General features: G+C 38.6%; 1 protein-coding gene across 6 annotated transcripts in view; it reads left to right on the top strand.

Annotated features, from left to right (window-relative positions):
- The first annotated feature begins 2306 nt into the window (after positions 1 to 2306).
- The window catches only part of LOC139072211 (extracellular matrix-binding protein ebh-like), a 48313-nt gene continuing 22872 nt past the window's right edge, over positions 2307 to 27747 (top strand). For 3 of the 6 annotated variants that reach the window (XM_070555680.1, XM_070555677.1, XM_070555674.1), the window contains exons 1-7: positions 2307 to 2446; positions 2543 to 2599; positions 2699 to 2896; positions 8017 to 8097; positions 8269 to 8325; positions 9591 to 9916; positions 11372 to 26938. In XM_070555680.1, coding sequence (XP_070411781.1) covers positions 2578 to 2599; positions 2699 to 2896; positions 8017 to 8097; positions 8269 to 8325; positions 9591 to 9916; positions 11372 to 26938 — 16251 coding nt within the window. In that variant the 5' untranslated portion in view covers positions 2307 to 2446; positions 2543 to 2577. The remainder of the gene's footprint in view (positions 2447 to 2542; positions 2600 to 2698; positions 2897 to 8016; positions 8098 to 8268; positions 8326 to 9590; positions 9917 to 11371; positions 26939 to 27747) is intronic. The other 3 variants (XM_070555679.1, XM_070555678.1, XM_070555675.1) reach the window with 3 other exon arrangements.

The raw sequence follows: 27747 nt of genomic DNA, 5'->3' as shown, positions 1-27747 counted from the left end.
CTATCAATCTCACGCTCCAGTTTTCCCTCACTCGTGAACAAGACCCCGAGATACTTAAACTCCTCCACTTGGGGCAGGACCTCATCCCTGACCCGGAGAAGGCATTCTACCCTTTTCCGAATCAAGACCATGGTCTCAGATTTAGAGGAGCTGATTCTCATCCCAGCTGCTTCACACTCGGCTGCAAACCACTCCAGCGAAAGCTGAAGATCACGTTCTGATGAAGCCAACAGGACCACATCATCTGCAAAAAGCAGAGACCTGATCCTCAGGCCACCAAAACGGATGCCCTCCACACCTTGGCTGTGCCTAGAAATCCTGTCAATGAAGGTTATGAACAGAATCGGTGACAAAGGGCAGCCTTGGCGGAGTCCAACTCTCACTGGGAACGAGCCCGACTTACTGCCGGCAATGCGGACCAAGCTCTGACACCGGTCATACAGGGATCTAACAGCCCATATCAGAGGGCCTGGTACCCCATACTCCCGGAGTACCCCCCGAGGGACGCGGTCAAACGCCTTCTCCAAATCCACAAAACACATGTGGACTGTCGGAGGTGGGATTTGAAGCTCCTTCTGACAGGAGACTCTGCCAGATGTTCCCAGCAGACCCTCGTGATACGTTTGGGCCTGCCTGGTCTGACCGGCATCCTCCCCCACCATCTGAGCCAACTCACCACCAGGTAGTGGTCAGTTGACAGCTCTGCCCCTCTCTTCACCCGAGTGTCCAAGGCAGGCGGCTGCAGGTCAGATGAAACAACAAAGTCGATCATCGAGCTGCGGCCTAAGGTATCCTGGTGCCAAGAGCACATAAGGACACCTTTATGTCTGAACATGGTGTTCATTATGGACAATCCATGACTGGCACAGAAGTCCAATAACAAAACACCACTCGAATTCAGATCAGGCCACATCTCTCCAGGTCTCACTGTCATTGCCCATGTGAGCGTTAAAGTCCCCCAGCAGAACAAGGGAGTCACCAGAAGAAGCGCTTTCCAGCGTCCCCTCCAAGGTCTTCAAAAAGGGTCGGTAGTCTGAATTGTAGTTTGGTGCATGAGCACAGACCCCAGTCAGAACCCGCACGTAGGCGGAGGGAGGCTACCCTCTCATTCACTGGGGTAAACCCCAACGTGCAGGCACCAAGACAGGGGGCAACTAGCATGCCCACCCCTGCTCGGCGCCTCTCAGTGGGAGCAACTCCAGAGTGGTAGAAAGTCCAACCCTTCTCAAGGAAACTGGTTCCAGAGCCAGAGCCATGCGTTGAGGTGAGTCCGACTATATCTAGTCGAAACCTCTCAACCTCACACACCAACTCAGGCTCCTTCCCCACCAGAGAGGTGACATTCCATGTGCCAAGAGCCAGCTTCTGTAGCCGAGGATCAGACCGCCAAGGTCCCCGCCCTCGACTACCACCCGTCACACACTGCACCCGGCCCCTCTGGCCCCTCCCACGAGTGGTGAGCCCATGAAAAAAACTGGTTTCCTTGCCGACTCAACCAGGACATGAATATTGAATGTGCTGCATACTGATTGGCTGGTGTGTGTGTGTGTGTGTGTGTGTACTTGTATTTACTACTTACTGAGGACCATTTTCACTACAATGTGAGAACGTTTTTCAAAGTGAGAAAAATGTTTTGGTCCTAACTTTTTTTAAAAGCTTAACAGTTGAGGTTACGGTTAGGAATACAGCCACACTGGTTATGATTAGGGTTATGGCATGAGTTAGGCTTAATACAGTCACAAAAATGAATGGAAGTCAATTGTCCTCGGTGTGTGTGTGTGTGTGTGTGTGTGTGTGTGTGTGTGTGTGTGTGTGTGTGTGTCCGCATCAGGTCTGGCATTGCAGTAATATGGAGGATGTATTTTCTCAATTTTTAGTTGAGAATAAAAAGGAGATTAATTACATTAATTAGTTACAGATCATCAATAATTAATCTAATTTTTTTATCTCATGACAGCACTAGTTTTTTTTCTCTTTTCCCCTTCAACATCATGACAAACATAACTAAACTAGACTTAGAGGAGGAAACTGTTGGAAGAAGGACGCATGTCCAACATCAGAAAATACAAAAGCCCCAAAGTGTTAATTTTTCATCTTTTTAATAGGAATTCAACATACTAGAATCAGAAGCTGTAAAATCCTTAAAAATACCTATTTACTGGTGAGGCTCCTGCAGAGTCATATGAACACATATGAAGAAAACATTGTAGAAAATGTCTAGAATGTGTGTAAGGTGTTTTTCATGGACCACCCTTATCAGCTGAGACCAGAGTCAGTGAGCACCACCCACCAGCATCCAATCATCAACACACTTCAGAGTGCAGCTTCTATCTGACAAACCTGGAGGTCAGCTAATGTGCGTCAGAAGCTATAGAAGATCACCGCGGGCTAGCTGCTACTTCATGCTTCTTCATTTTAATTCTATCAGTGCAAAATGAGGGTTGAGGTAAGAAAATGAGTCTATTGCCTTATTTGTCTCCTTTGTTGGGTCTGAGCTGTTCAATGCATTAAACTGTTTTGGTGTTTTTCCTTCTCTGATCAGACCTGAACGCTCATGGAAAACAGCAGTTTTACAACATGGATCAGTCAAAAGACAATGGTGAGTAAATGTTTTTGATTAAATACAACAAACTTCATTGATTACACATCATTATTATTACATTAGATTTATTATTATGAGCACCAAATACATTTGCAGTGGAAGCCTTCACGGATGAGCTCAGGACCCAGTTAAGGACCAGACTGAGCCCAACTGGAACCATCATGCAAACCTGGATGTCACTGACACCACACCAACAAATCCAGGTGCTCTTGCAGCTTATGGAGCAAAGGATGCCTCAAACCAAAGACAGCTTTGTCCAGACACAACAGGAATCCAAGCTTGGAGCCAAGTTAGGTAGGTTTTTCAATAGTTTGTGTTTTGAACATACGTTTTCTGTTTGGGCTAATAAGAAAATGTTTGTGAAAAGAAGTCTTGAAGGATGTTGGATGACAGGAAGGGAGATTTTATCAGTGAGCACCACTGAAGAAGAACTTACTAATAAACGTAAACCCGAAGAAGCCATTCGAGTCGGACAGATACAGAATCAAGTTTGCAACCTTTAGTTCAAAGAATCATTTCCTCTTCAAAGTAAAATCTATACAGAGCCCCAAAAATGTACTAGGCAAGATTGAGATAACTTAGTGTAGAAAGTGTCCTGTCTCCACCCACTTTAGTTGATGAGTTAGGGCTTTTAGTGATTGCTGTAGAGCAATTCCCAGACTCCACAGGCCTCATGTATCAACCGTACTCACACACAGATCTGTGCGTATTTCGTGTGTAGAAACTAATTTACTCATCATTTTGTACCTGTGCGTGGAAATGTTCCTAAATATAAGAAAACTTCAGACCATGAGTAGGAGCAGCATCAGTAGTAGAACGGGGGAACCACAACATAAAAGGTCTCAGTCATCCACACATGTTCCACATCCACACATTAATTTACCCAATAAATATTTTGGTGGAAAAAACAGCTGAGTCACATTGTTGGTGCTACAACACCCGATGGGAATCTGACATTGTAGAATGGTTGTTGTGATTTTTGTAATCACAATGTTTTCTCTTGCTATTTGTATGATGTTTTTAATCTTTTTAATTAATTAATATTATTTTAATAAATAATTATTAGATTTTTGTACTTGTGAAATGCCTGGTGATTTTGTTTGATGCGCGCTACATAAAAGAACGTTTCTATATTATCATTAAGGATTGGTCAGAGCGTGCTCTCTGGAGTAAACACGTTTCTGTGAGCACACTGACAGGAGATCCATCTGGAGCTAAGCTGGGATTTGGGATCCTTTGTGGATCGACAGATAAACCGCACAAATCTGATTCCAGATCCTATTCTATTTTACAACAACGAGAACCTCCTCAGCTCCCCAATCACACACGCGTTGCCAAGGTAACCAGACTGAATGACAGCTAACAGGCTGCACTCAGACATTTCCATTTTCCAGACTACCACCCATTCCACGTACAAGTGTGGAAAGTGACAAATTACATTTACTCACAGCACTGTAAGTCTTGGGTACTCAGCTCCGCTCATGGAGCATCCAGCAGGTTTTAGTGATTTTTCTGCTTCAACACACTTGATTCAGTGGTTGAACCACCTGTGCAACAGACCATCAGGCTCTCCAGAAGCCTGTTAAATAACTGCTGATTTAAATCACGTGTGTTGAAACAGAGTTGAAACTAAAAGGTGCAAGACAGCGGCCCTCCAAGCCCAGAATTGAACACCTCTGCTGTAAATGGTATTTTAGTGTACTTGGTAAATGGTAAATATCCAGTATTTAGAATGGGGCAAAAATATATTTGGCAGCCACAGATTGTGCGTGTTGACACACTTAAAAAGACGAGTCTGTAATTCTCATATAGAAACACTTCAACTGTGAGAGGCTGAAAGTAAAAGAACAATCCAGAAAATCACATTGTTTAGTTTTTATATATTAATTTGTATAACGGTGCAGAAAATAAGTATTTAGTCAATTACAAAGGTTCACCTCAATAATCTGTAAGGTAACCTTGGTTGGCAATGACAGATGTCATTGTCATGCTGGAAGATCCAGCCACAATTCATCTTTAATGCTCTCACTAATGGAAGGTTTGCTCAAAATCTCATGATGCACGGCCTCGTTCCTTCTTTCCAATACGGATCAGTCGTGCTATCCCCTTTACAAAAAAGCAGACCCAAAGCATAAAGGTTCCACTCCCATGCTTCACAGAGAGTACGGAGTTCTTGGGATGCAAATCAACATTCTTTCCTCTCCAAACATGGCAAGCGGCGTTTGTACCAAAAAGTTCTATTTTGGTGCTGTCTGATGACATGATCTTCTCAATCGTCCTCTGGATCTCCAGATGGCCTCTGACAAACTTTAGATGAACCTGGACATGTGCTGGCTTAAACAGGGGGACCTTTGGAGCTCTGCCGAATATTAATCCATAACGACACAGTTTAGTAACCTTAGTTACTGTGGTCACAGCTCCCTTCAGGTCATTGACCAGGTCCCCCGTATAGTTCTGGGCTGTTTCCTCACTGATCATTTGGTGAGATCTTGCATGGAGCTCCAGGTCGAGAGAGACTGTCAGTGATCTTGTATTTATTCCATTTTCTATTGAATTTTCCAACAGTTGATCTGTTCTCACCAAGCTGCTTGCCTGGTGCAGACTGACTCATCCTAAACTTGTCTCTGGTTCCTTGAGTAGGACCTGGCTGCAGACTTGTGGGTTCCTTTGGATAGCTCTCTGGTCTTGAGGTTGGAGTCTGACTGATGGTGTGGACAGGTGTCTTTTATACATAACAAGTTCAAACAAGTGTCATTATGTAATGTACGAAGGATAGAGGAGCTTCTTAATGAAGAAGTTACAGGTTTGTGAGAGCCAGTATTTTGCTTAATTTATAGCTCATCAATAAATTAACTAAGTAACACATTACTAAATTAACTCCTGAAAAATGGCTAGAAACTGTCTAATTAGGCAGAATTCATCTTTAAGGTTTTCTTTTTCCGTATTAAAAATCACTTAAAACTCAACAACTTGAATGATGAAGAGCAACAACCTCAAAGCTCAGTTGAACCATGTTAATTAACTGTTATTATCAGAATATTTGAGGAGTTTAAGTTTGAGCTGACAAAATCATCTAACACACGTGACAGGACTCCAGAGTTGTATCAGGCTGGTCCCAGCTGATAAGTTTCTGCACAGCTGGATAAACAGACGAGCAAATTGACACCTCCCTTTAGAGACAGCAGGACATTATTAGCCAATCAGAGAGCTCGATTCTCCTGGCTGACAAACTGCTTGTCAGATCTGCGCAGTGGCACACCTGTACAAAAGGTACCTAATTCTATTGTGTGCGTATTGGTTTTTGTGCATCTCAGTTGTCACCAAGCTGTAAACTTCATGTGCAGAAAAGCCCTTGCCTTGTAGCTTAGTGTTTAGTTCATTCATTCATGTGGTCACATCAGTAGAAAAGGCTGGATCTGCTATCAGGCTCTCTGTTCCCAGACTCTTGGCAAAGCTAAACTGCTGTGTGATCATTTATGTCACCATGCTTACTTTCCTGGCTCCAACAGTAACAATCTGTGATTCAGTGCTCCTGCGCTGATGAAATTAAATATTTTAGTTACATTTTACTCCCTGCTTGTCCATGGATGCCTGTAGCCGTCATTCACCCACAGTTTAAAAGGTTTATTTGGATCTTTCTCTTGTTTGCAGTTACACACCCATTTCAAAGATTCATTTTCTGGCCAAACTATAAAGATGTTTGTGTTGAGCAGGTCACAGTGTATGGACTATCCTCAGACAGGCTTTTGCAAATTCCACTCGACTGCTACAGCTCTTCTCGGAGTCACAACTTATATGTTGATGCAGAGTGATGCATGGAATCATTCCATGTTACTTATGTTGGACCAGACTTCAGCGTTTGACACATCTGTCCTTGTTAGACAAGCTGAGAGGCTGGGCTGTTTAGCCATCCTCTTGTCTGTTTGATAGAAAAGTCTTCTTGGCTACATCTTCTAAGACATCATTCCTCTCCTGTTCAGTTTGATGTTCCTCAGGGTTCTGTCATGTGGCCTCTGCTGTTTTTACTCCATCTGTCCAATACAGCCATTTAATTGATATCTCCTTGCATGTTTGTACAGATCATAAACAATTGCATATTTATTATTCCTCAAATGACATCTTTAAACTGCAAATGCAACTAAAGTGCACTGATTCCATCATGAGTTGGAAAGCTTCATTACGGAAGAAACAGAAATAGTTATCTTTGCACCTAAAACAGCTGATGTAAAGGAGATCCTGGTGCCTCTAGGTAATCTAACAAAATCTTTGGGGTAACTTCAGACAGGTTTGGCACCGGATACTCATGTCAGATCTCTTGATCAATCCTGTTTCCATCACCTGAGAAATATTGCCCAACTGAGCTTGTCTCTCGTGGTGAAATGAAAATGCTGACTCATGCTTTGTCTCTTCTCAGCATGACTATTGTCATGGACGTTGCATGTTTACCTAAAACTTATATAGGCTGGTTGTAGACTGCTCAAAATGCTGTTGCCAGGCCACTAACAAAATCCTCCAGGTATTCTTGTGTCACTCCACTAATGAAGCAACTTCACTGGCTTCTGGTATTATCATGTGCACTGACACTTAAAGAAAAAAGTTCTGACTTGGAGAGCCTTGCATGGGCAAACACCAGAGTACATCAGTGACATATTGTGTCCTCATATCTTCATCAAGTCCCTAATGTCCTGTGGCCAAAGCCTGATTGTAGTCCACCACACTAAAAGAAAAACCAAAGGAGACAAATACTTTTTTTCTGTGGCTCCTAGACTTTGGAACGTCGTTCCTCTGGCTCTGATGACCTATAAAATGGTTTAAACTACTTCATGAACTTTAACATTTCAGACCAGGCCCGGAGTGGCTAATCAGGAGGGTCTGGAGAATTCCCGGTGGGCCGCGCGATGTTTGGGCCGCATGGGCCGGTGCTCTCGTTTTTGTTTTTTATCATTTTATTTATATTTTTTGGTGCCGGTGTTCAGTCATGGCACTGAGGCCGCCGGGCTGATCTCATACGCTCCTCCCGGCTGTCTCTACCTGCAGGCTGCAGCTCGTTTTTTTTTTCTTTTTTCCCTGTATGCGCCTATGCGCACCACATGACCACGCAGTTGACGGAAAGATGGAAAGTAGAAAGAGCAAGGGTGGCGCGAAGAAGACAAGAATTAAAAAGATGAAAGCGCTGGAAACAGATGCAGCTAAATGTGCAAAAATGAGCACCTTTTTTTCTCAAACAAGCTTGCGGTCTTTAACTTCAAATGAAGATAAAACGGGTAAGGCAAGTCAAGATGTTAACTTTATCGGCTGCAAATCACCATTCAAGTTAATTAAGCATCAATAATGAATTATATGGCGTCATGACATAACGTTATGTAATATAATTAACAGTATGATGTGACTGATGCCACCAAAATGTCTTGTAGCCCCTCAGAGTCAAACACAAGATCCAGTAGGCCTAATAAGCACCAGGCAGAAGCCCACAATTCCAGAGCGGGCATGTACAGGTAGGATTACTTATTGAGTCAGTGAACTGAATATTGTTAAAATTTATATGATGAAAACTATCCTGGCTCTATATGAAAGTGTTCTAAAATGCTAGATGAATCAGCATTGATCAGAAAACGTGTAAAAAAGGAAAATGAATGCTGAATTGTGACAATTTTCACACAATGTAGTGTCAGAAGAAGAGCCAGGAGCCAGCAGTGAGGGTATTGCTCCTGTTGGGATAGAAGGTGAGCCAACTCATGTGCAAACAAGCAAACATTAGTTTCATTATAATAATTTTAATGTCCAAATAATAGTAGTGACCTGTTGTATTTTTATTAGTAAATGCACAAAGCCCACAACAGATCGCTATTAGAATGAAAGTAAAATGAAATAAGCCTGCATATTTTAGCATAGAAAATATTTTAATTGGTTACAAAAATGTGCTTTCCATATCAAATGTGCTAAAGCTTTACAGATGATTATTTTAATTGTGTGCAGGTGAGTATAGGGAAACTGGAAAAAGTGTGAAAGGGAGTGCTGAGTCATTTCATTTTAAAGGTTTGAAAATCTCAGAACAGCTGTTTGAACAGAATGTAGATTGTTATATTGTTAGAGAATGTGTTGTAAAGAACAATGTTGGAGATGTGCACTGATGTTCAAATAAACCTACATTGTAAAGCAACTCTTTCTTGCACTGAATTTTAAGGCTTTACCGAGTAGTGTGCTTTTTTAGACTATACATATAAAGTTCTAACATGATTTTAATAATAATTCATTAAGTGGGCCGGTCTGGGGTCTGAAACTCCAGGGCTGAAAATGAGTCCCACTCCGGCCCTGTTTCAGACTGTTTTTTTAGAAGGCAGTAATTTACATTTTGTCTTGCCCTCCTGTGACCAAGTTAGTCTGCCTCTCTGGTCAGAATCATTCTACAGCAAGTAGTAAATTACACATGATTACATTTGAAAAGTTGCAGGAGAAATAAAAGTGGCCAGTGGTGAAGTTGAAATAAAGTTAAAGACCCATTAGTTGTCACACTGGTGTGTGAAATTTGCTCTCTGCGTTTGATCCATCCCTGTGGGGAGTGGTGAGCTGCAGACACGGCCACGCTCAGAAGCTATTTGGTGATTTAACCCCCCCAATCCAACCCCTTAATGCTGAGTGTCAAGCTGGGAGGCACTGGATCCCATTTGTAAAGTGTTTGGTATGACCCGACTGTGGATTTGAACCCATGAGCTCCCAGTGATCCAGTGTCACGGTGGGCACTCATACCACTAGGCCAGGATGAGAGCTCTTTCTAAAAAATGTTTACAATAGAAAAAGAAAACAAAATTTGCACATTGATGGAGAAGATGGAAAAAACAAAAGGTGCTTTTTACCAGAGCAGGTAACTGATGCCACTGAAGTAAAAATCTGTCAGTTTGAGACCAAACTTTATCAGTATAACCAAATCATAGCTAGTGATGTGGATTCGTGCAGCAATCAAAGCAAGTGGGGCTGTTTGTGATTACAGATGATCCGGAGCAGTCCAGAACAGAAGAGAAGACACAAATGAAATGGATCAAATTTCAAGCAAAGAAAAGAAAGTGGGACCTTGACCTGAGGCTGGAAAAGATCATCAAAGAGAGAGATGAACTAGAAATAATGAAGATAAAACTAAATCAACAAAAACAAGAAGTGGAAAATAATTATAAATACTGTTTGACTACAATTACAACTGTGGTTGCTATAAAAGCTACAATGGAAAAATCTAGAGCACAAATTAGGACCACCATTGAGAAAATGCTTGAAACCCAAAGACAGATGACAGAAGAAAAAGAAGAAGTTAAAAACTGCATGGTAAGATGTCTTTATTACTATTGCCAGACTAGATTTTAGTGTTTAAATAATCTCAAATACTTTAAAGATCAAATTCACTTATTATTGTAATTACATCTGCAGTGGCCTCTAGTATAAATAAAAGCAGGATTTGAAGTTTTATTTGGACATCTCGCCTCTGATTGGCTAACAGCAACATGACTAACACTGCCTGTGTTAGCTCTGCAACGTTGATGCTATATCTCCACAAATAACACAAACCTGAAGCAGTTCTGCTGTGGAGTTGCTAATACTAAAAGTTAGCTTCTACTAGGCGAGACGTTTTCTGCTGTTTCCTGGACGTTAAACCAGCAACAGCCTTCTCCGTCATGAGTCAGATGGGTGAGTCCATGAATGTTCGTTTACAGAATAATGTACACTTGAGAGTCTTCAAATCAGATCATTCCCCATCTATTTTCTATCGGAGGTTAAAGCAGGAAATGGGGAAGAAGACTATCTTAAAGTTTAACCTGCTTGTGAAACTCAGAGTGACTGATCATATTAAAAAAACAAGTAAAAAAGCAGTTTGTCAGTGAACTTGATCTTTAAAGATTACAGACACAAAAAGCAGATCATTTTAAGGCAGAAGTGTGGACTCCAGTCAATATTTTGATGATTTAAAATTGTATATTGATGAAAACACATGACTTTACACCGAATGTTGCCAGCATGTTGCTTTGAAAACACACACTAGGGTAAGCAGGTGTAATGCTTAAAGCTGAACAGTATTTTTTGTTCATGTTTCACGTATTTTTCAGAATGAGAAAAGATTTAACTTTGCTAAAAGCTTTCAAATGAACATGCTTTAATCATGCTGGTTTATTAGGAGCTGGAAGTGGACCAAAGATACAAACAGCCAATGAGAATGAGCAAAATATCTGATTTAGGTTCATCTGAGTAATTTAGCACCAACTCCACAGCTTCAACATGAATATAATTTTAGATTATCATAAGTGAGCGGCTGAGTTTCCCTTGTCTTCCTGTAGTCTGTGTGTGTCTGTGGGATTATGACACTCAATACAAGACAATCCCAGCAGGAGAGTGTAAGAGAGGGCTTCAGCACTTTTTTGGGGGAGTGCTACTCACATGTTTAACTGTGTCGCTCCTTCCACAGATGTGGATGTTACATTTAAGGTGACTAATTAGTCTTTTCAATAATAAGATTTATTACCAAGAAGCACAGTTGGTACAAAAAAGAATCAACCAAATACCTACGCTCTTACCTAATAGCTGAACATACTTCACATGCTTGGAATCAGTTTAGATAAAAACATTTTTTTTTAAATCTTTCTAATAATTTAAAATCAGGGGAAATTACACCTCCCTTATAATACCTTATCCAACATATCAATGTTCTTTTTAATCCATCTCCAGCCACCATGAATTTTTTTCAGTTGTTTTGTTGCATAATAAACTATCTTCTTTGTTATTGTTAAGGACAAACTGGCATCCATGAAGAACCAGGTCAACAAATGGAGACTGACACCTTCTACAATATCAAATACTTTGACAACAAACACACTTGAAGAACTTCAGAAGGAAATGCCTGCAGGCTCCCAGAAAGCTACAAGATCAGCAACCCTGCATGGTACAGATAATGCAGAAAGTATAATTAAAGACAGCACATTTCTACACAGCTTAACGGCATTAGAAAACAAAAATCAGACAGAAGAAATCACAGAAATTAATTATTTAGAAAATTATCAGGCAAAATCACTGAAACTCATAGAACAAAATGCAGTGGAAAAGCAGGTCTATGCACTAAAAGGGCAGAAAAAAGAGATTAAGGTACAAATTAAGCAGACTTGTAAATATGTTAAAGAAAAAAGTCAGGAGATCACCCGTCTCATCTCTGAAATAGAAGAACTGCAGAGTCAGCATCCAGACAGTGATGTTTCTCTCAGAAAAATGGGAACTATAGAAGGGAAAGGCACCATAATGTCAGAATCCAGAGATGTTTTGCTGCAGAGTACAAATGTTTTCATCCAGACTATGCTGCATCATAAACAAGAAGATAAGGAGAAGGGTTCTGATGTTAAAGGAAAGTCTGACAGTTTTGGAAAGGACGTTGTGAAACAAAAGCAAAAAAATTGGGCAGAAAGTACTCAAAATACATCTGCTGACAAGACATATTCCAGTTCAGACAACACTGAGTTAGAAAGCCTGAAAACAGAAATCAATAAAACACAAGAAATCATAAGAATGTTAAAATTTGAGTTTGGGTACGAAGACAAGAACTCCCCAATCAGTAAAGATCCAAAGAATGGAGAAAATGAAATTACACAACTGTTGCAAGACATGAAACAGCTTCAAGAACTTTTACAAGAAATAAAAACATCCACGCAGCTAAATAAAATTAATCTTAAACAAGAAACAAGCACAATAAAAAAGGCTATGAACAGAAGACAAAAGGAACTAGATCAAAGATTAGAGAAAACTCAAAGAGAAAGAGATGAATTAGAATTATTGAAGATAAAAATGCAGAGAAAATATTTGGATGCTCAGCAGATCTTTGAGAAAATGACAAAATGTAAGCGTGTCATAGAAGGAATAGCTGCTCAAACAGAAAAGAACAAGGAGGAAATGTTGCATCACATTAAGGAGACTGAAGTTAAGTTAAAATGGCTAGAAGACGTAAAGGGTCAATTTGATGCTTCAAAATATCACCTGAAAAATATGTGTCCCTCAAAGTCGCTCAAGTCAAAGCTAGAAAAATGTAGGAAGAGCATCGAGCAAAAAATAGATGAAGAATCAAAATATGAACAAGAGAGACAAGATCACCAATTTGGTCAACCTGACAAAGATACAGGAAAAAGAAACCTAACAAAAAAGAGAAAAGGAAAAGCAATGGATGGAACAATTAATGAAACCCTTATACACCCAAAACGAAAGAAGAAAACTGGGAAAAGTAAAAGAATGACAAGAGAAGACCTTGATCAGAAAGGCAGCAAAGCTGAGCAGCAAATCATTGATATGAATGAAAAACTAGTACAGCTAAAGATAAAAAAAATTACAGAGGTGGATGGCGAATACATAAACGACTCAACACTGTCAGAGCAAAAAAGTGAATCAGATTTACATAGAATAGAGCAGATAAAGCTTCTTGACAAAAAGAAACAAGAGCTTGATGACACATATCAAAAAACCAAAAAAGAAATAAGAGAAATGGAGTTATTAAACTCAGAGCTGACATTTAAGAAAAAAGAAAATAAAGATTATATGAGAAAAATCATGAGAAAAATTGATGAAAATGAAAAAATATTGAATGAAACTAAAGAACGAGGAATTTTGATTAGAAGAGAGACAAAAAAGAAAGAAAAAGAACTAGATGCTAAATTAGAAATCATCAGAAGGGAGAGGGATTCTTTAGAAATATTGTTGTTACAACTGGAAAGACTAAAAACAAAGCATGTTGTAGGAAACCAAAATGTATCACCATACTATTCAGGGGACATAAAAATTAAAGACACAAATAAATTCAATGCTAAAGAAAAAGTGTCTGTTGAAAAAATAACTGAGCAGGATGTGAGATCTATACAGGTGAAACCAAATGAAAAACAAGATAATAACCAAAATGTTAAAGTTATTAGACACAAAGATGAAATGTCACTGGAGATCACAAAGGCGGAACTGAACTCACAAAAGAAAGAAAGACTGAAAAAAGACAGAAATCATCTGGATTTGACAACTGACGAATTGGCTGAAGATAAAATGGAATTGGAATGCCTTAAGTCTGAAATCCAGAAGGAAACTGCAATGTTACAACAAAAAAGACATCTCATTAAAGATGAACAAGACAAGTTGGAGATAACAAAGGCTGAACTGAACAAAGAAAGAGAAGATGTAAACACTGCCTTGAACCAACTTCACAGGGAGAAAACCAAATTTCTAAATATATCACTGAAAGTCAAACAGCAAAGTCAAAGGCTTCAGGACTCTTTGAAATCGATTAATGTAAAATACCAAGAAAGACAAAGGAAAGATCAAGACATCCAAACACTACAAAAAGAGTTGCAAAAGACACAAAAACAATTACAGGAGGACACAGAAAATTTGGACAGTTTAAGGAAGACCATTACACTGGAAAAAGACAAAGTGCAACTTGCCATGACAAACATTGGCAAAGACAAAGAACAGGTTGCCAAACTCAAGGTGGAAGTTGAAAAAGACAAATATCTGATATCCAATGAGAGGAGTACACTGAAAGAAGAATGGTCAAAGTTGGAAATGACAAAGGATGAACTGTTGAAGAAAAGACATTCAGCTGAGAATCCACGGGCAGCACTTCAAGTCCTTAGAGACAAAACATCTGAGAACATACAAGATAAACTCAACGCATTACAAAAATGCAAACAAGCTGTCCAAAGAATGGACACCCTATTAGAGCAAAAGACCATTTCTTTTGACAAACAAAAGGAAAAAATGGATGATTATAAGGAAGTGTTTGAGAGGCAAAGGGAAATTTTGAAAGCTGTCCTTTCTGAAACCATCAAGAAGAGACTAAGTTTGGACAATCACTGGAAGCAAATGGCTGTAATGGTGAGAGATCAAATAAAGCAAATGAAAGAAAGACTGAAGCAAGACAGAGATAATCTCGACTCGACAACTGACAAATTGGCTCTAGATAAAATGGAATTGGAATGCCTTAAGTCTGAAATCCAGAAGGAAACGGCAATATTACAACAAGAAAGACATCTCATTAAAGATGAACAAGACAAGTTGGAGATCACAAAGGCTGAACTAAACAAGGAAAGAGAAGATGTAAACACTGCCTTGGACCAACTCCACAGGGAGAAAACCAAACTTCTAAATATGTCACTGAATGTAAAACAGCAAAGTCAAAGGCTTCAGGATTCTTTGAAATCGATAAATGTAAAACACCAAGAAAGACAAAGGAAAGATCAATACATCCAATCACTAGAAAAAGAACTACAAAACAGACAAAAACAATTACAGGAGGACAGAGAAGTGTTGGAGAGTTTAAGGAAGACCATTACACTGGTAAAAGACAAAGTTCAACTTGCCATGACAAACATTGGCAAAGACAAAGAACAGGTTGCCAAACTCAAGGTGGAAGTTGAAAAAGACAAATATCTGATATCCAATGAGAGGAGTACACTGAAAGAAGAATGGTCAAAGTTGGAAATGACAAAGGATGAACTGTTGAAGAAAACACATTCAGCTGAGAATGTACGAGCAGCAATTCATGTCCTTAGAGACAAAACACCTGCGAACATACAAGACAAACTCAACGCATTACAAAACTGCCAAAAAGCTGTCCAAAGAATGGACACCCTATTAGAGCAAAAGACCATTTCTTTTGACAAACAAAAGGAAAAAATGGATGATTATAAGGAAGTGTTTGAGAGGCAAAGGGAAATTTTGAAAGCTGTCCTTTCTGAAACCATCAAGAAGAGACTAAGTTTGGACAATCACTGGAAGAAAATGGCTGGAATGGTGACAGATCAAATAAAGCAAATGAAAGAAAGACTGAAACAAGACAGAGATAATCTCGACTCGACAACTGACGAATTGGCTCAAGATAAAATGGAATTGGAATGCCTTAAGTCTGAAATCCAGAAGGAAACGGCAATATTACAACAAGAAAGACATCTCATTAAAGATGAACAAGACAAGTTGGAGATCACAAAGGCTGAACTGAACAAAGAAAGAGAAGATGTAAACACTGCCTTGGACCAACTTCACAGGGAGAAAACCAAACTTCTAAATATGTCACTGAATGTCAAACAGCAAAGTCAAAGGCTTCAGGATTCTTTGAAATTGATAAATGTAAAATACCAAGAAAGACAAAGGAAAGATCAAGACATCCAAACACTAGAAAAAGAGTTGCAAAACACACAAAAACAATTACAGGTGGACACAGAAGTGTTGGAGAGTTTAAGGAAGACCATTACACTGGTAAAAGACAAAGTTCAACTTGCCATGACAAACATTGGCAAAGACAAAGAACAGGTTAACAAACAAAAGGTGGAAGTTGAAAAAGAAAAATATCTGATAGCCAATGAGAGGAGTACACTGAAAGAAGAATGGTCCAAGTTGGAAACGACAAAGGATGAACTGTTGAAGAAAACACATTCAGCTGAGAATCTATGGGCAGCACTTCAAGTCCTTAGAGACAAAACATCTGAGAACATACAAGACAAACTCAACGCATTACAAAAATGCCAACAAGCTGTCCAAAGAACGGACACCCTATTAGAGCAAAAGACCATTTCTTTTGACAAACAAAAGGAAAAAATGGATGATTATAAGGAAGTGTTTGAGAGACAAAGGCAAATTTTGAAAGCTGTCCTTTCTGAAACCATCAAGAAGAGACTAAGTTTGGACAATCACTGGAAGCAAATGGCTGGAATGGTGACAGAACAAATAAAGCAAATGAAAGAAAGACTGAAACAAGACAGAGATTATCTCGACTCGACAACTGACAAATTGGCTCAAGATAAAATGGAATTGGAATGCCTTAAGTCTGAAATCCAGAAGGAAACGGCACTATTACAACAAGAAAGACATCTCATTAAATATGAACAAGACAAGTTGGAGATCACAAAGGCTGAACTGAACAACGAAAGAGAAGATGTAAACACTGCCTTGGACCAACTTCACAGGGAGAAAACCAAACTTCTAAATATGTCACTGAATGTCAAACAGCAAAGTCAAAGGCTTCAGGATTCTTTGAAATCGATAAATGTAAAACACCAAGAAAGACAAAGGAAAGATCAAGACATCCAAACACTAGAAAAAGAACTACAAAACAGACAAAAACAATTACAGGAGGACACAGAAGTGCTGGAGAGTTTAAGGAAGACCATTACACTGGTAAAAGACAAAGTTCAACTTGCCATGACAAACATTGGCAAAGACAAAGAACAGGTTGCCAAACTCAAGGTGGAAGTTGAAAAAGACATATGTCGGATATCCAATGAGAGGAGTACACTGCAAGAAGAATGGTCAAAGTTGGAAATGACAAAGGATGAACTGTTGAAGAAAACATATTCAGCTGAGAATCTACGGGCATCACTTCAAGTCCTTAGAGACAAAACATCTGAGAACATACAAGACAAACTCAACGCATTACAAAAATGCCAACAAGCTGTCCAAAGAATGGACACCCTATTAGAGCAAAAGACCATTTCTTTTGACAAACAAAAGGAAAAAATGGATGATTATAAGGATGTGTTTGAGAGGCAAAGGGAAATTTTGAAAGCTGTCCTTTCTGAAACCATCAAGAAGAGACTAAGTTTGGACAATAACTGGAAGCAAATGGCTGTAATGGTGACAGATCAAATAAAGCAAATGAAAGAAAGACTGAAACAAGACAGAGATAATCTCGACTCAACAACTGACAAATTGGCTCAAGATAAAATGGAATTGGAATGCCTTAAGTCTGAAATCCAGAAGGAAACGGCAATATTACAACAAGAAAGACATCTCATTAAAGATGAAAAAGACAAGTTGGAGATCACAAAGGCTGAACTGAACAAAGAAAGAGAAGATGTAAACACTGCCTTGGACCAACTTCACAGGGAGAAAACCAAACTTCTAAATATGTCACTGAATGTCAAACAGCAAAGTCAAAGGCTTCAGGATTCTTTGAAATCGATAAATGTAAAACACCAAGAAAGACAAAGGAAAGATCAAGACATCCAAACACTAGAAAAAGAACTACAAAACAGACAAAAACAATTACAGGAGGACACAGAAGTGCTGGAGAGTTTAAGGAAGACCATTACACTGGTAAAAGACAAAGTTCAACTTGCCATGACAAACATTGGCAAAGACAAAGAACAGGTTGCCAAACTCAAGGTGGAAGTTGAAAAAGACAAATATCTGATATCCAATGAGAGGAGTACACTGAAAGAAGAATGGTCAAAGTTGGAAATGACAAAGGATGAACTGTTGAAGAAAACACATTCAGCTGAGAATCTACGGGCAGCACTTCATGTCCTTAGAGACAAAACACCTGCAAACATACAAGACAAACTCAACGCATTACAAAACTGCCAAAAAGCTGTCCAAAGAATGGACACCCTATTAGAGCAAAAGACCATTTCTTTTGACAAACAAAAGGAAAAAATGGATGATTATAAGGAAGTGTTTGAGAGGCAAAGGGAAATTTTGAAAGCTGTCCTTTCTGACACCATCAAGAAGAGACTAAGTTTGGACAATCACTGGAAGCAAATGGCTGGAATGGTGACAGATCAAATAAAGCAAATGAAAGAAAGACTGAAACAAGACAGAGATAATCTCGACTCGACAACTGACAAATTGGCTCATGATAAAATGGAATTGGAATGCCTTAAGTCTGAAATCCAGAAGGAAACGGCAATATTACAACAAGAAAGACATCTCATTAAAGATGAACAAGACAAGTTGGAGATCACAAAGGCTGAACTGAACAAAGAAAGAGAAGATGTAAACACTGCCTTGGACCAACTTCACAGGGAGAAAACCAAACTTCTAAATATGTCACTGAATGTCAAACAGCAAAGTCAAAGGCTTCAGGATTCTTTGAAATTGATGAATGTAAAACACCAAGAAAGACAAAGGAAAGATCAAGACATCCAAACACTAGAAAAAGAGTTGCAAAACACACAAAAACAATTACAGGTGGACACAGAAGTGTTGGAGAGTTTAAGGAAGACCATTACACTGGTAAAAGACAAAGTTCAACTTGCCATGACAAACATTGGCAAAGACAAAGAACAGGTTAACAAACAAAAGGGGGAAGTTGAAAAAGCAAAATATCTGATAGCCAATGAGAGGAGTACACTGAAAGAAGAATGGTCCAAGTTGGAAATGACAAAGGATGAACTGTTGAAGAAAACACATACAGCTGAGAATCTATGGGCAGCACTTCAAGTCCTTAGAGACAAAACATCTGAGAACATACAAGACAAACTCAACGCATTACAAAAATGCCAACAAGCTGTCCAAAGAACGGACACCCTATTAGAGCAAAAGACCATTTCTTTTGACAAACAAAAGGAAAAAATGGATGATTATAAGGAAGTGTTTGAGAGACAAAGGCAAATTTTGAAAGCTGTCCTTTCTGAAACCATCAAGAAGAGACTAAGTTTGGACAATCACTGGAAGCAAATGGCTGGAATGGTGACAGATCAAATAAAGCAAATGAAAGAAAGACTGAAACAAGACAGAGATAATCTCGACTCGACAACTGACAAATTGGCTCAAGATAAAATGGAATTGGAATGCCTTAAGTCTGAAATCCAGAAGGAAACGACACTATTACAACAAGAAAGACATCTCATTAAAGATGAACAAGACAAGTTGGAGATCACAAAGGCTGAACTGAACAACGAAAGAGAAGATGTAAACACTGCCTTGGACCAACTTCACATGGAGAAAACCAAACTTCTAAATATGTCACTGAATGTCAAACAGCAACGTCAAAGGCTTCAGGATTCTTTGAAATCGATAAATGTAAAACACCAAGAAAGAAAAAGGAAAGATCAAGACATCCAAACACTAGAAAAAGAACTACAAAACAGACAAAAACAATTACAGGAGGACACAGAAGTGCTGGAGAGTTTAAGGAAGACCATTACACTGGTAAAAGACAAAGTTCAACTTGCCATGACAAACATTGGCAAAGACAAAGAACAGGTTAACAAACTCAAGGTGGAAGTTGAAAAAGACATATGTCGGATATCCAATGAGAGAAGTACACTGCAAGAAGAATGGTCAAAGTTGGAAATGACAAAGGATGAACTGTTGAAGAAAACACATTCAGCTGAGAATCTACAGGCAGCACTTCAAGTCCTTAGAGACAAAACATCTGAGAACATACAAGACAAACTCAACGCATTACAAAAATGCCAACAAGCTGTCCAAAGAATGGACACCCTATTAGAGCAAAAGACCATTTCTTTTGACAAACAAAAGGAAAAAATGGATGATTATAAGGATGTGTTTGAGAGGCAAAGGGAAATTTTGAAAGCTGTCCTTTCTGAAACCATCAAGAAGAGACTAAGTTTGGACAATCACTGGAAGAAAATGGCTGTAATGGTGACAGATCAAATAAAGCAAATGAAAGAAAGACTGAAACAAGACAGAGATAATCTCGACTCGACAACTGACAAATTGGCTCAAGATAAAATGGAATTGGAATGCCTTAAGTCTGAAATCCAGAAGGAAACGGCAATATTACAACAAGAAAGACATCTCATTAAAGATGAAAAAGACAAGTTGGAGATCACAAAGGCTGAACTGAACAAAGAAAGAGAAGATGTAAACACTGCCTTGGACCAACTTCACAGGGAGAAAACCAAACTTCTAAATATGTCACTGAATGTCAAACAGCAAAGTCAAAGGCTTCAGGATTCTTTGAAATTGATAAATGTAAAATACCAAGAAAGACAAAGGAAAGATCAAGACATCCAAACACTAGAAAAAGAGTTGCAAAACACACAAAAACAATTACAGGAGGACACAGAAGTGCTGGAGAGTTTAAGGAAGACCATTACACTGGTAAAAGACAAAGTTCAACTTGCCATGACAAACATTGGCAAAGACAAAGAACAGGTTGCCAAACTCAAGGTGGAAGTTGAAAAAGACAAATATCTGATATCCAATGAGAGGAGTACACTGAAAGAAGAATGGTCAAAGTTGGAAATGACAAAGGATGAACTGTTGAAGAAAACACATTCAGCTGAGAATCTACGGGCAGCACTTCATGTCCTTAGAGACAAAACACCTGCAAACATACAAGACAAACTCAACGCATTACAAAACTGCCAAAAAGCTGTCCAAAGAATGGACACCCTATTAGAGCAAAAGACCATTTCTTTTGACAAACAAAAGGAAAAAATGGATGATTATAAGGAAGTGTTTGAGAGGCAAAGGGAAATTTTGAAAGCTGTCCTTTCTGACACCATCAAGAAGAGACTAAGTTTGGACAATCACTGGAAGCAAATGGCTGGAATGGTGACAGATCAAATAAAGCAAATGAAAGAAAGACTGAAACAAGACAGAGATAATCTCGACTCGACAACTGACAAATTGGCTCATGATAAAATGGAATTGGAATGCCTTAAGTCTGAAATCCAGAAGGAAACGGCAATATTACAACAAGAAAGACATCTCATTAAAGATGAACAAGACAAGTTGGAGATCACAAAGGCTGAACTGAACAAAGAAAGAGAAGATGTAAACACTGCCTTGGACCAACTTCACAGGGAGAAAACCAAACTTCTAAATATGTCACTGAATGTCAAACAGCAAAGTCAAAGGCTTCAGGATTCTTTGAAATTGATGAATGTAAAACACCAAGAAAGACAAAGGAAAGATCAAGACATCCAAACACTAGAAAAAGAGTTGCAAAACACACAAAAACAATTACAGGTGGACACAGAAGTGTTGGAGAGTTTAAGGAAGACCATTACACTGGTAAAAGACAAAGTTAAACTTGCCATGACAAACATTGGCAAAGACAAAGAACAGGTTAACAAACAAAAGGGGGAAGTTGAAAAAGCAAAATATCTGATAGCAAATGAGAGGAGTACACTGAAAGAAGAATGGTCCAAGTTGGAAATGACAAAGGATGAACTGTTGAAGAAAACACATACAGCTGAGAATCTATGGGCAGCACTTCAAGTCCTTAGAGACAAAACATCTGAGAACATACAAGACAAACTCAACGCATTACAAAAATGCCAACAAGCTGTCCAAAGAACGGACACCCTATTAGAGCAAAAGACCATTTCTTTTGACAAACAAAAGGAAAAAATGGATGATTATAAGGAAGTGTTTGAGAGACAAAGGCAAATTTTGAAAGCTGTCCTTTCTGAAACCATCAAGAAGAGACTAAGTTTGGACAATCACTGGAAGCAAATGGCTGGAATGGTGACAGATCAAATAAAGCAAATGAAAGAAAGACTGAAACAAGACAGAGATAATCTCGACTCGACAACTGACAAATTGGCTCAAGATAAAATGGAATTGGAATGCCTTAAGTCTGAAATCCAGAAGGAAACGGCACTATTACAACAAGAAAGACATCTCATTAAAGATGAACAAGACAAGTTGGAGATCACAAAGGCTGAACTGAACAACGAAAGAGAAGATGTAAACACTGCCTTGGACCAACTTCACAGGGAGAAAATCAAACTTCTAAATATGTCACTGAATGTCAAACAGCAAAGTCAAAGGCTTCAGGATTCTTTGAAATCGATAAATGTAAAACACCAAGAAAGAAAAAGGAAAGATCAAGACATCCAAACACTAGAAAAAGAACTACAAAACAGACAAAAACAATTACAGGACGACAAAGAAGTGTTGGAGAGTTTAAGGAAGACCATTACACTGGTAAAAGACAAAGTTCAACTTGCCATGACAAACATTGGCAAAGACAAAGAACAGGTTGCCAAACTCAAGGTGGAAGTTGAAAAAGACAAATATCTGATATCCAATGAGAGGAGTACACTGAAAGAAGAATGGTCAAAGTTAGAAATGACAAAGGATGAACTGTTGAAGAAAACACATTCAGCTGAGAATCTACGGGCAGCACTTCATGTCCTTAGAGACAAAACATCTGAGAACATACAAGACAAACTCAACGCATTACAAAAATGCCAACAAGCTGTCCAAAGAATGGACACCCTATTAGAGCAAAAGACCATTTCTTTTGACAAACAAAAGGAAAAAATGGATGATTATAAGGAAGTGTTTGAGAGGCAAAGGGAAATTTTGAAAGCTGTCCTTTCTGAAACCACCAAGAAGAGACTGATTTTGGACAATCACTGGAAGCAAATGGCTGGAATGTTGACAGATCAAATAAAGCAAATGAAAGAAAGACTGAAACAAGACAGAGATAATCTCGACTCGACAACTGACAAATTGGCTCAAGATAAAATGGAATTGGAATGCCTTAAGTCTGAAATCCAGAAGGAAACGGCACTATTACAACAAGAAAGACATCTCATTAAAGATGAACAAGACAAGTTGGAGATCACAAAGGCTGAACTGAACAACGAAAGAGAAGATGTAAACACTGCCTTGGACCAACTTCACAGGGAGAAAACCAAACTTCTAAATATGTCACTGAATGTCAAACAGCAAAGTCAAAGGCTTCAGGATTCTTTGAAATCGATAAATGTAAAACACCAAGAAAGAAAAAGGAAAGATCAAGACATCCAAACACTAGAAAAAGAACTACAAAACAGACAAAAACAATTACAGGACGACACAGAAGTGCTGGAGAGTTTAAGGAAGACCATTACACTGGTAAAAGACAAAGTTCAACTTGCCATGACAAACATTGGCAAAGACAAAGAACAGGTTAACAAACTCAAGGTGGAAGTTGAAAAAGACATATGTCGGATATCCAATGAGAGAAGTACACTGCAAGAAGAATGGTCAAAGTTGGAAATGACAAAGGATGAACTGTTGAAGAAAACACATTCAGCTGAGAATCTACGGGCAGCACTTCAAGTCCTTAGAGACAAAACATCTGAGAACATACAAGACAAACTCAACGCATTACAAAAATGCCAACAAGCTGTCCAAAGAATGGACACCCTATTAGAGCAAAAGACCATTTCTTTTGACAAACAAAAGGAAAAAATGGATGATTATAAGGATGTGTTTGAGAGACAAAGGCAAATTTTGAAAGCTGTCCTTTCTGAAACCATCAAGAAGAGACTAAGTTTGGACAATCACTGGAAGCAAATGGCTGGAATGGTGACAGATCAAATAAAGCAAATGAAAGAAAGACTGAAACAAGACAGAGATAATCTCGACTCGACAACTGACAAATTGGCTCAAGATAAAATGGAATTGGAATGCCTTAAGTCTGAAATCCAGAAGGAAACGGCACTATTACAACAAGAAAGACATCTCATTAAAGATGAACAAGACAAGTTGGAGATCACAAAGGCTGAACTGAACAACGAAAGAGAAGATGTAAACACTGCCTTGGACCAACTTCACAGGGAGAAAATCAAACTTCTAAATATGTCACTGAATGTCAAACAGCAAAGTCAAAGGCTTCAGGATTCTTTGAAATCGATAAATGTAAAACACCAAGAAAGAAAAAGGAAAGATCAAGACATCCAAACACTAGAAAAAGAACTACAAAACAGACAAAAACAATTACAGGACGACAAAGAAGTGTTGGAGAGTTTAAGGAAGACCATTACACTGGTAAAAGACAAAGTTCAACTTGCCATGACAAACATTGGCAAAGACAAAGAACAGGTTGCCAAACTCAAGGTGGAAGTTGAAAAAGACAAATATCTGATATCCAATGAGAGGAGTACACTGAAAGAAGAATGGTCAAAGTTAGAAATGACAAAGGATGAACTGTTGAAGAAAACACATTCAGCTGAGAATCTACGGGCAGCACTTCATGTCCTTAGAGACAAAACATCTGAGAACATACAAGACAAACTCAACGCATTACAAAAATGCCAACAAGCTGTCCAAAGAATGGACACCCTATTAGAGCAAAAGACCATTTCTTTTGACAAACAAAAGGAAAAAATGGATGATTATAAGGAAGTGTTTGAGAGGCAAAGGGAAATTTTGAAAGCTGTCCTTTCTGAAACCACCAAGAAGAGACTGATTTTGGACAATCACTGGAAGCAAATGGCTGGAATGTTGACAGATCAAATAAAGCAAATGAAAGAAAGACTGAAACAAGACAGAGATAATCTCGACTCGACAACTGACAAATTGGCTCAAGATAAAATGGAATTGGAATGCCTTAAGTCTGAAATCCAGAAGGAAACGGCACTATTACAACAAGAAAGACATCTCATTAAAGATGAACAAGACAAGTTGGAGATCACAAAGGCTGAACTGAACAACGAAAGAGAAGATGTAAACACTGCCTTGGACCAACTTCACAGGGAGAAAACCAAACTTCTAAATATGTCACTGAATGTCAAACAGCAAAGTCAAAGGCTTCAGGATTCTTTGAAATCGATAAATGTAAAACACCAAGAAAGAAAAAGGAAAGATCAAGACATCCAAACACTAGAAAAAGAACTACAAAACAGACAAAAACAATTACAGGACGACACAGAAGTGCTGGAGAGTTTAAGGAAGACCATTACACTGGTAAAAGACAAAGTTCAACTTGCCATGACAAACATTGGCAAAGACAAAGAACAGGTTAACAAACTCAAGGTGGAAGTTGAAAAAGACATATGTCGGATATCCAATGAGAGAAGTACACTGCAAGAAGAATGGTCAAAGTTGGAAATGACAAAGGATGAACTGTTGAAGAAAACACATTCAGCTGAGAATCTACGGGCAGCACTTCAAGTCCTTAGAGACAAAACATCTGAGAACATACAAGACAAACTCAACGCATTACAAAAATGCCAACAAGCTGTCCAAAGAATGGACACCCTATTAGAGCAAAAGACCATTTCTTTTGACAAACAAAAGGAAAAAATGGATGATTATAAGGATGTGTTTGAGAGGCAAAGGGAAATTTTGAAAGCTGTCCTTTCTGAAACCATCAAGAAGAGACTAAGTTTGGACAATCACTGGAAGAAAATGGCTGGAATGGTGACAGATCAAATAAAGCAAATGAAAGAAAGACTGAAACAAGACAGAGATAATCTCGACTCGACAACTGACAAATTGGCTCAAGATACAATGGAATTGGAATGCCTTAAGTCTGAAATCCAGAAGGAAACGGCAATATTACAACAAGAAAGACATCTCATTAAAGATGAAAAAGACAAGTTGGAGATCACAAAGGCTGAACTGAACAAAGAAAGAGAAGATGTAAACACTGCCTTGGACCAACTTCACAGGGAGAAAACCAAACTTCTAAATATGTCACTGAATGTCAAACAGCAAAGTCAAAGGCTTCAGGATTCTTTGAAATTGATAAATGTAAAATACCAAGAAAGACAAAGGAAAGATCAAGACATCCAAACACTAGAAAAAGAGTTGCAAAACACACAAAAACAATTACAGGTGGACACAGAAGTGTTGGAGAGTTTAAGGAAGACCATTACACTGGTAAAAGACAAAGTTCAACTTGCCATGACAAACATTGGCAAAGACAAAGAACAGGTTGCCAAACTCAAGGTGGAAGTTGAAAAAGAAAAATATCTGATAGCCAATGAGAGGAGTACACTGAAAGAAGAATGGTCCAAGTTGGAAACGACAAAGGATGAACTGTTGAAGAACACACATTCAGCTGAGAATCTACGGGCAGCACTTCAAGTCCTTAGAGACAAAACATCTGAGAACATACAAGACAAACTCAACGCATTACAAAAATGCCAACAAGCTGTCCAAAGAACGGACACCCTATTAGAGCAAAAGACCAATTCTTTTGACAAACAAAAGGAAAAAATGGATGATTATAAGGAAGTGTTTGAGAGGCAAAGGGAAATTTTGAAAGCTGTCCTTTCTGAAACCATCAAGAAGAGACTAAGTTTGGACAATCACTGGAAGCAAATGGCTGGAATGGTGACAGATCAAATAAAGCAAATGAAAGAAAGACTGAAACAAGACAGAGATAATCTCGACTCGACAACTGACAAATTGGCTCAAGATAAAATGGAATTGGAATGCCTTAAGTCTGAAATCCAGAAGGAAACAGCAATATTACAACAAGAAAGACATCTCATTAAAGATGAACAAGACAAGTTGGAGATCACAAAGGCTGAACTGAATAAAGAAAGAGAAGATGTAAACACTGCCTTGGACCAACTTCACAGGGAGAAAACCAAACTTCTAAATATGTCACTGAATGTCAAACAGCAAAGTCAAAGGCTTCAGGATTCTTTGAAATTGATAAATGTAAAATACCAAGAAAGACAAAGGAAAGATCAAGACATCCAAACACTAGAAAAAGAGTTGCAAAACACACAAAAACAATTACAGGTGGACACAGAAGTGTTGGAGAGTTTAAGGAAGACCATTACACTGGTAAAAGACAAAGTTCAACTTGCCATGACAAACATTGGCAAAGACAAAGAACAGGTTGCCAAACTCAAGGTGGAAGTTGAAAAAGACAAATATCTGATATCCAATGAGAGGAGTACACTGAAAGAAGAATGGTCAAAGTTAGAAATGACAAAGGATGAACTGTTGAAGAAAACACATTCAGCTGAGAATCTACGGGCAGCACTTCATGTCCTTAGAGACAAAACATCTGAGAACATACAAGACAAACTCAACGCATTACAAAAATGCCAACAAGCTGTCCAAAGAATGGACACCCTATTAGAGCAAAAGACCATTTCTTTTGACAAACAAAAGGAAAAAATGGATGATTATAAGGAAGTGTTTGAGAGGCAAAGGGAAATTTTGAAAGCTGTCCTTTCTGAAACCACCAAGAAGAGACTGATTTTGGACAATCACTGGAAGCAAATGGCTGGAATGTTGACAGATCAAATAAAGCAAATGAAAGAAAGACTGAAACAAGACAGAGATAATCTCGACTCGACAACTGACAAATTGGCTCAAGATAAAATGGAATTGGAATGCCTTAAGTCTGAAATCCAGAAGGAAACGGCAATATTACAACAAGAAAGACATCTCATTAAAGATGAACAAGACAAGTTGGAGATCACAAAGGCTGAACTGAACAAAGAAAGAGAAGATGTAAACACTGCCTTGGACCAACTTCACAGGGAGAAAACCAAACTTCTAAATATGTCACTGAATGTCAAACAGCAAAGTCAAAGGCTTCAGGATTCTTTGAAATTGATAAATGTAAAATACCAAGAAAGACAAAGGAAAGATCAAGACATCCAAACACTAGAAAAAGAGTTGCAAAACACACAAAAACAATTACAGGAGGA

This window comes from Nothobranchius furzeri, chromosome 10 (assembly GCF_043380555.1).
Source record: "Nothobranchius furzeri strain GRZ-AD chromosome 10, NfurGRZ-RIMD1, whole genome shotgun sequence".
NCBI classification, from domain to species: domain Eukaryota; kingdom Metazoa; phylum Chordata; class Actinopteri; order Cyprinodontiformes; family Nothobranchiidae; genus Nothobranchius; species Nothobranchius furzeri.
This window is presented reverse-complemented; position numbering and strand designations above follow the sequence as displayed.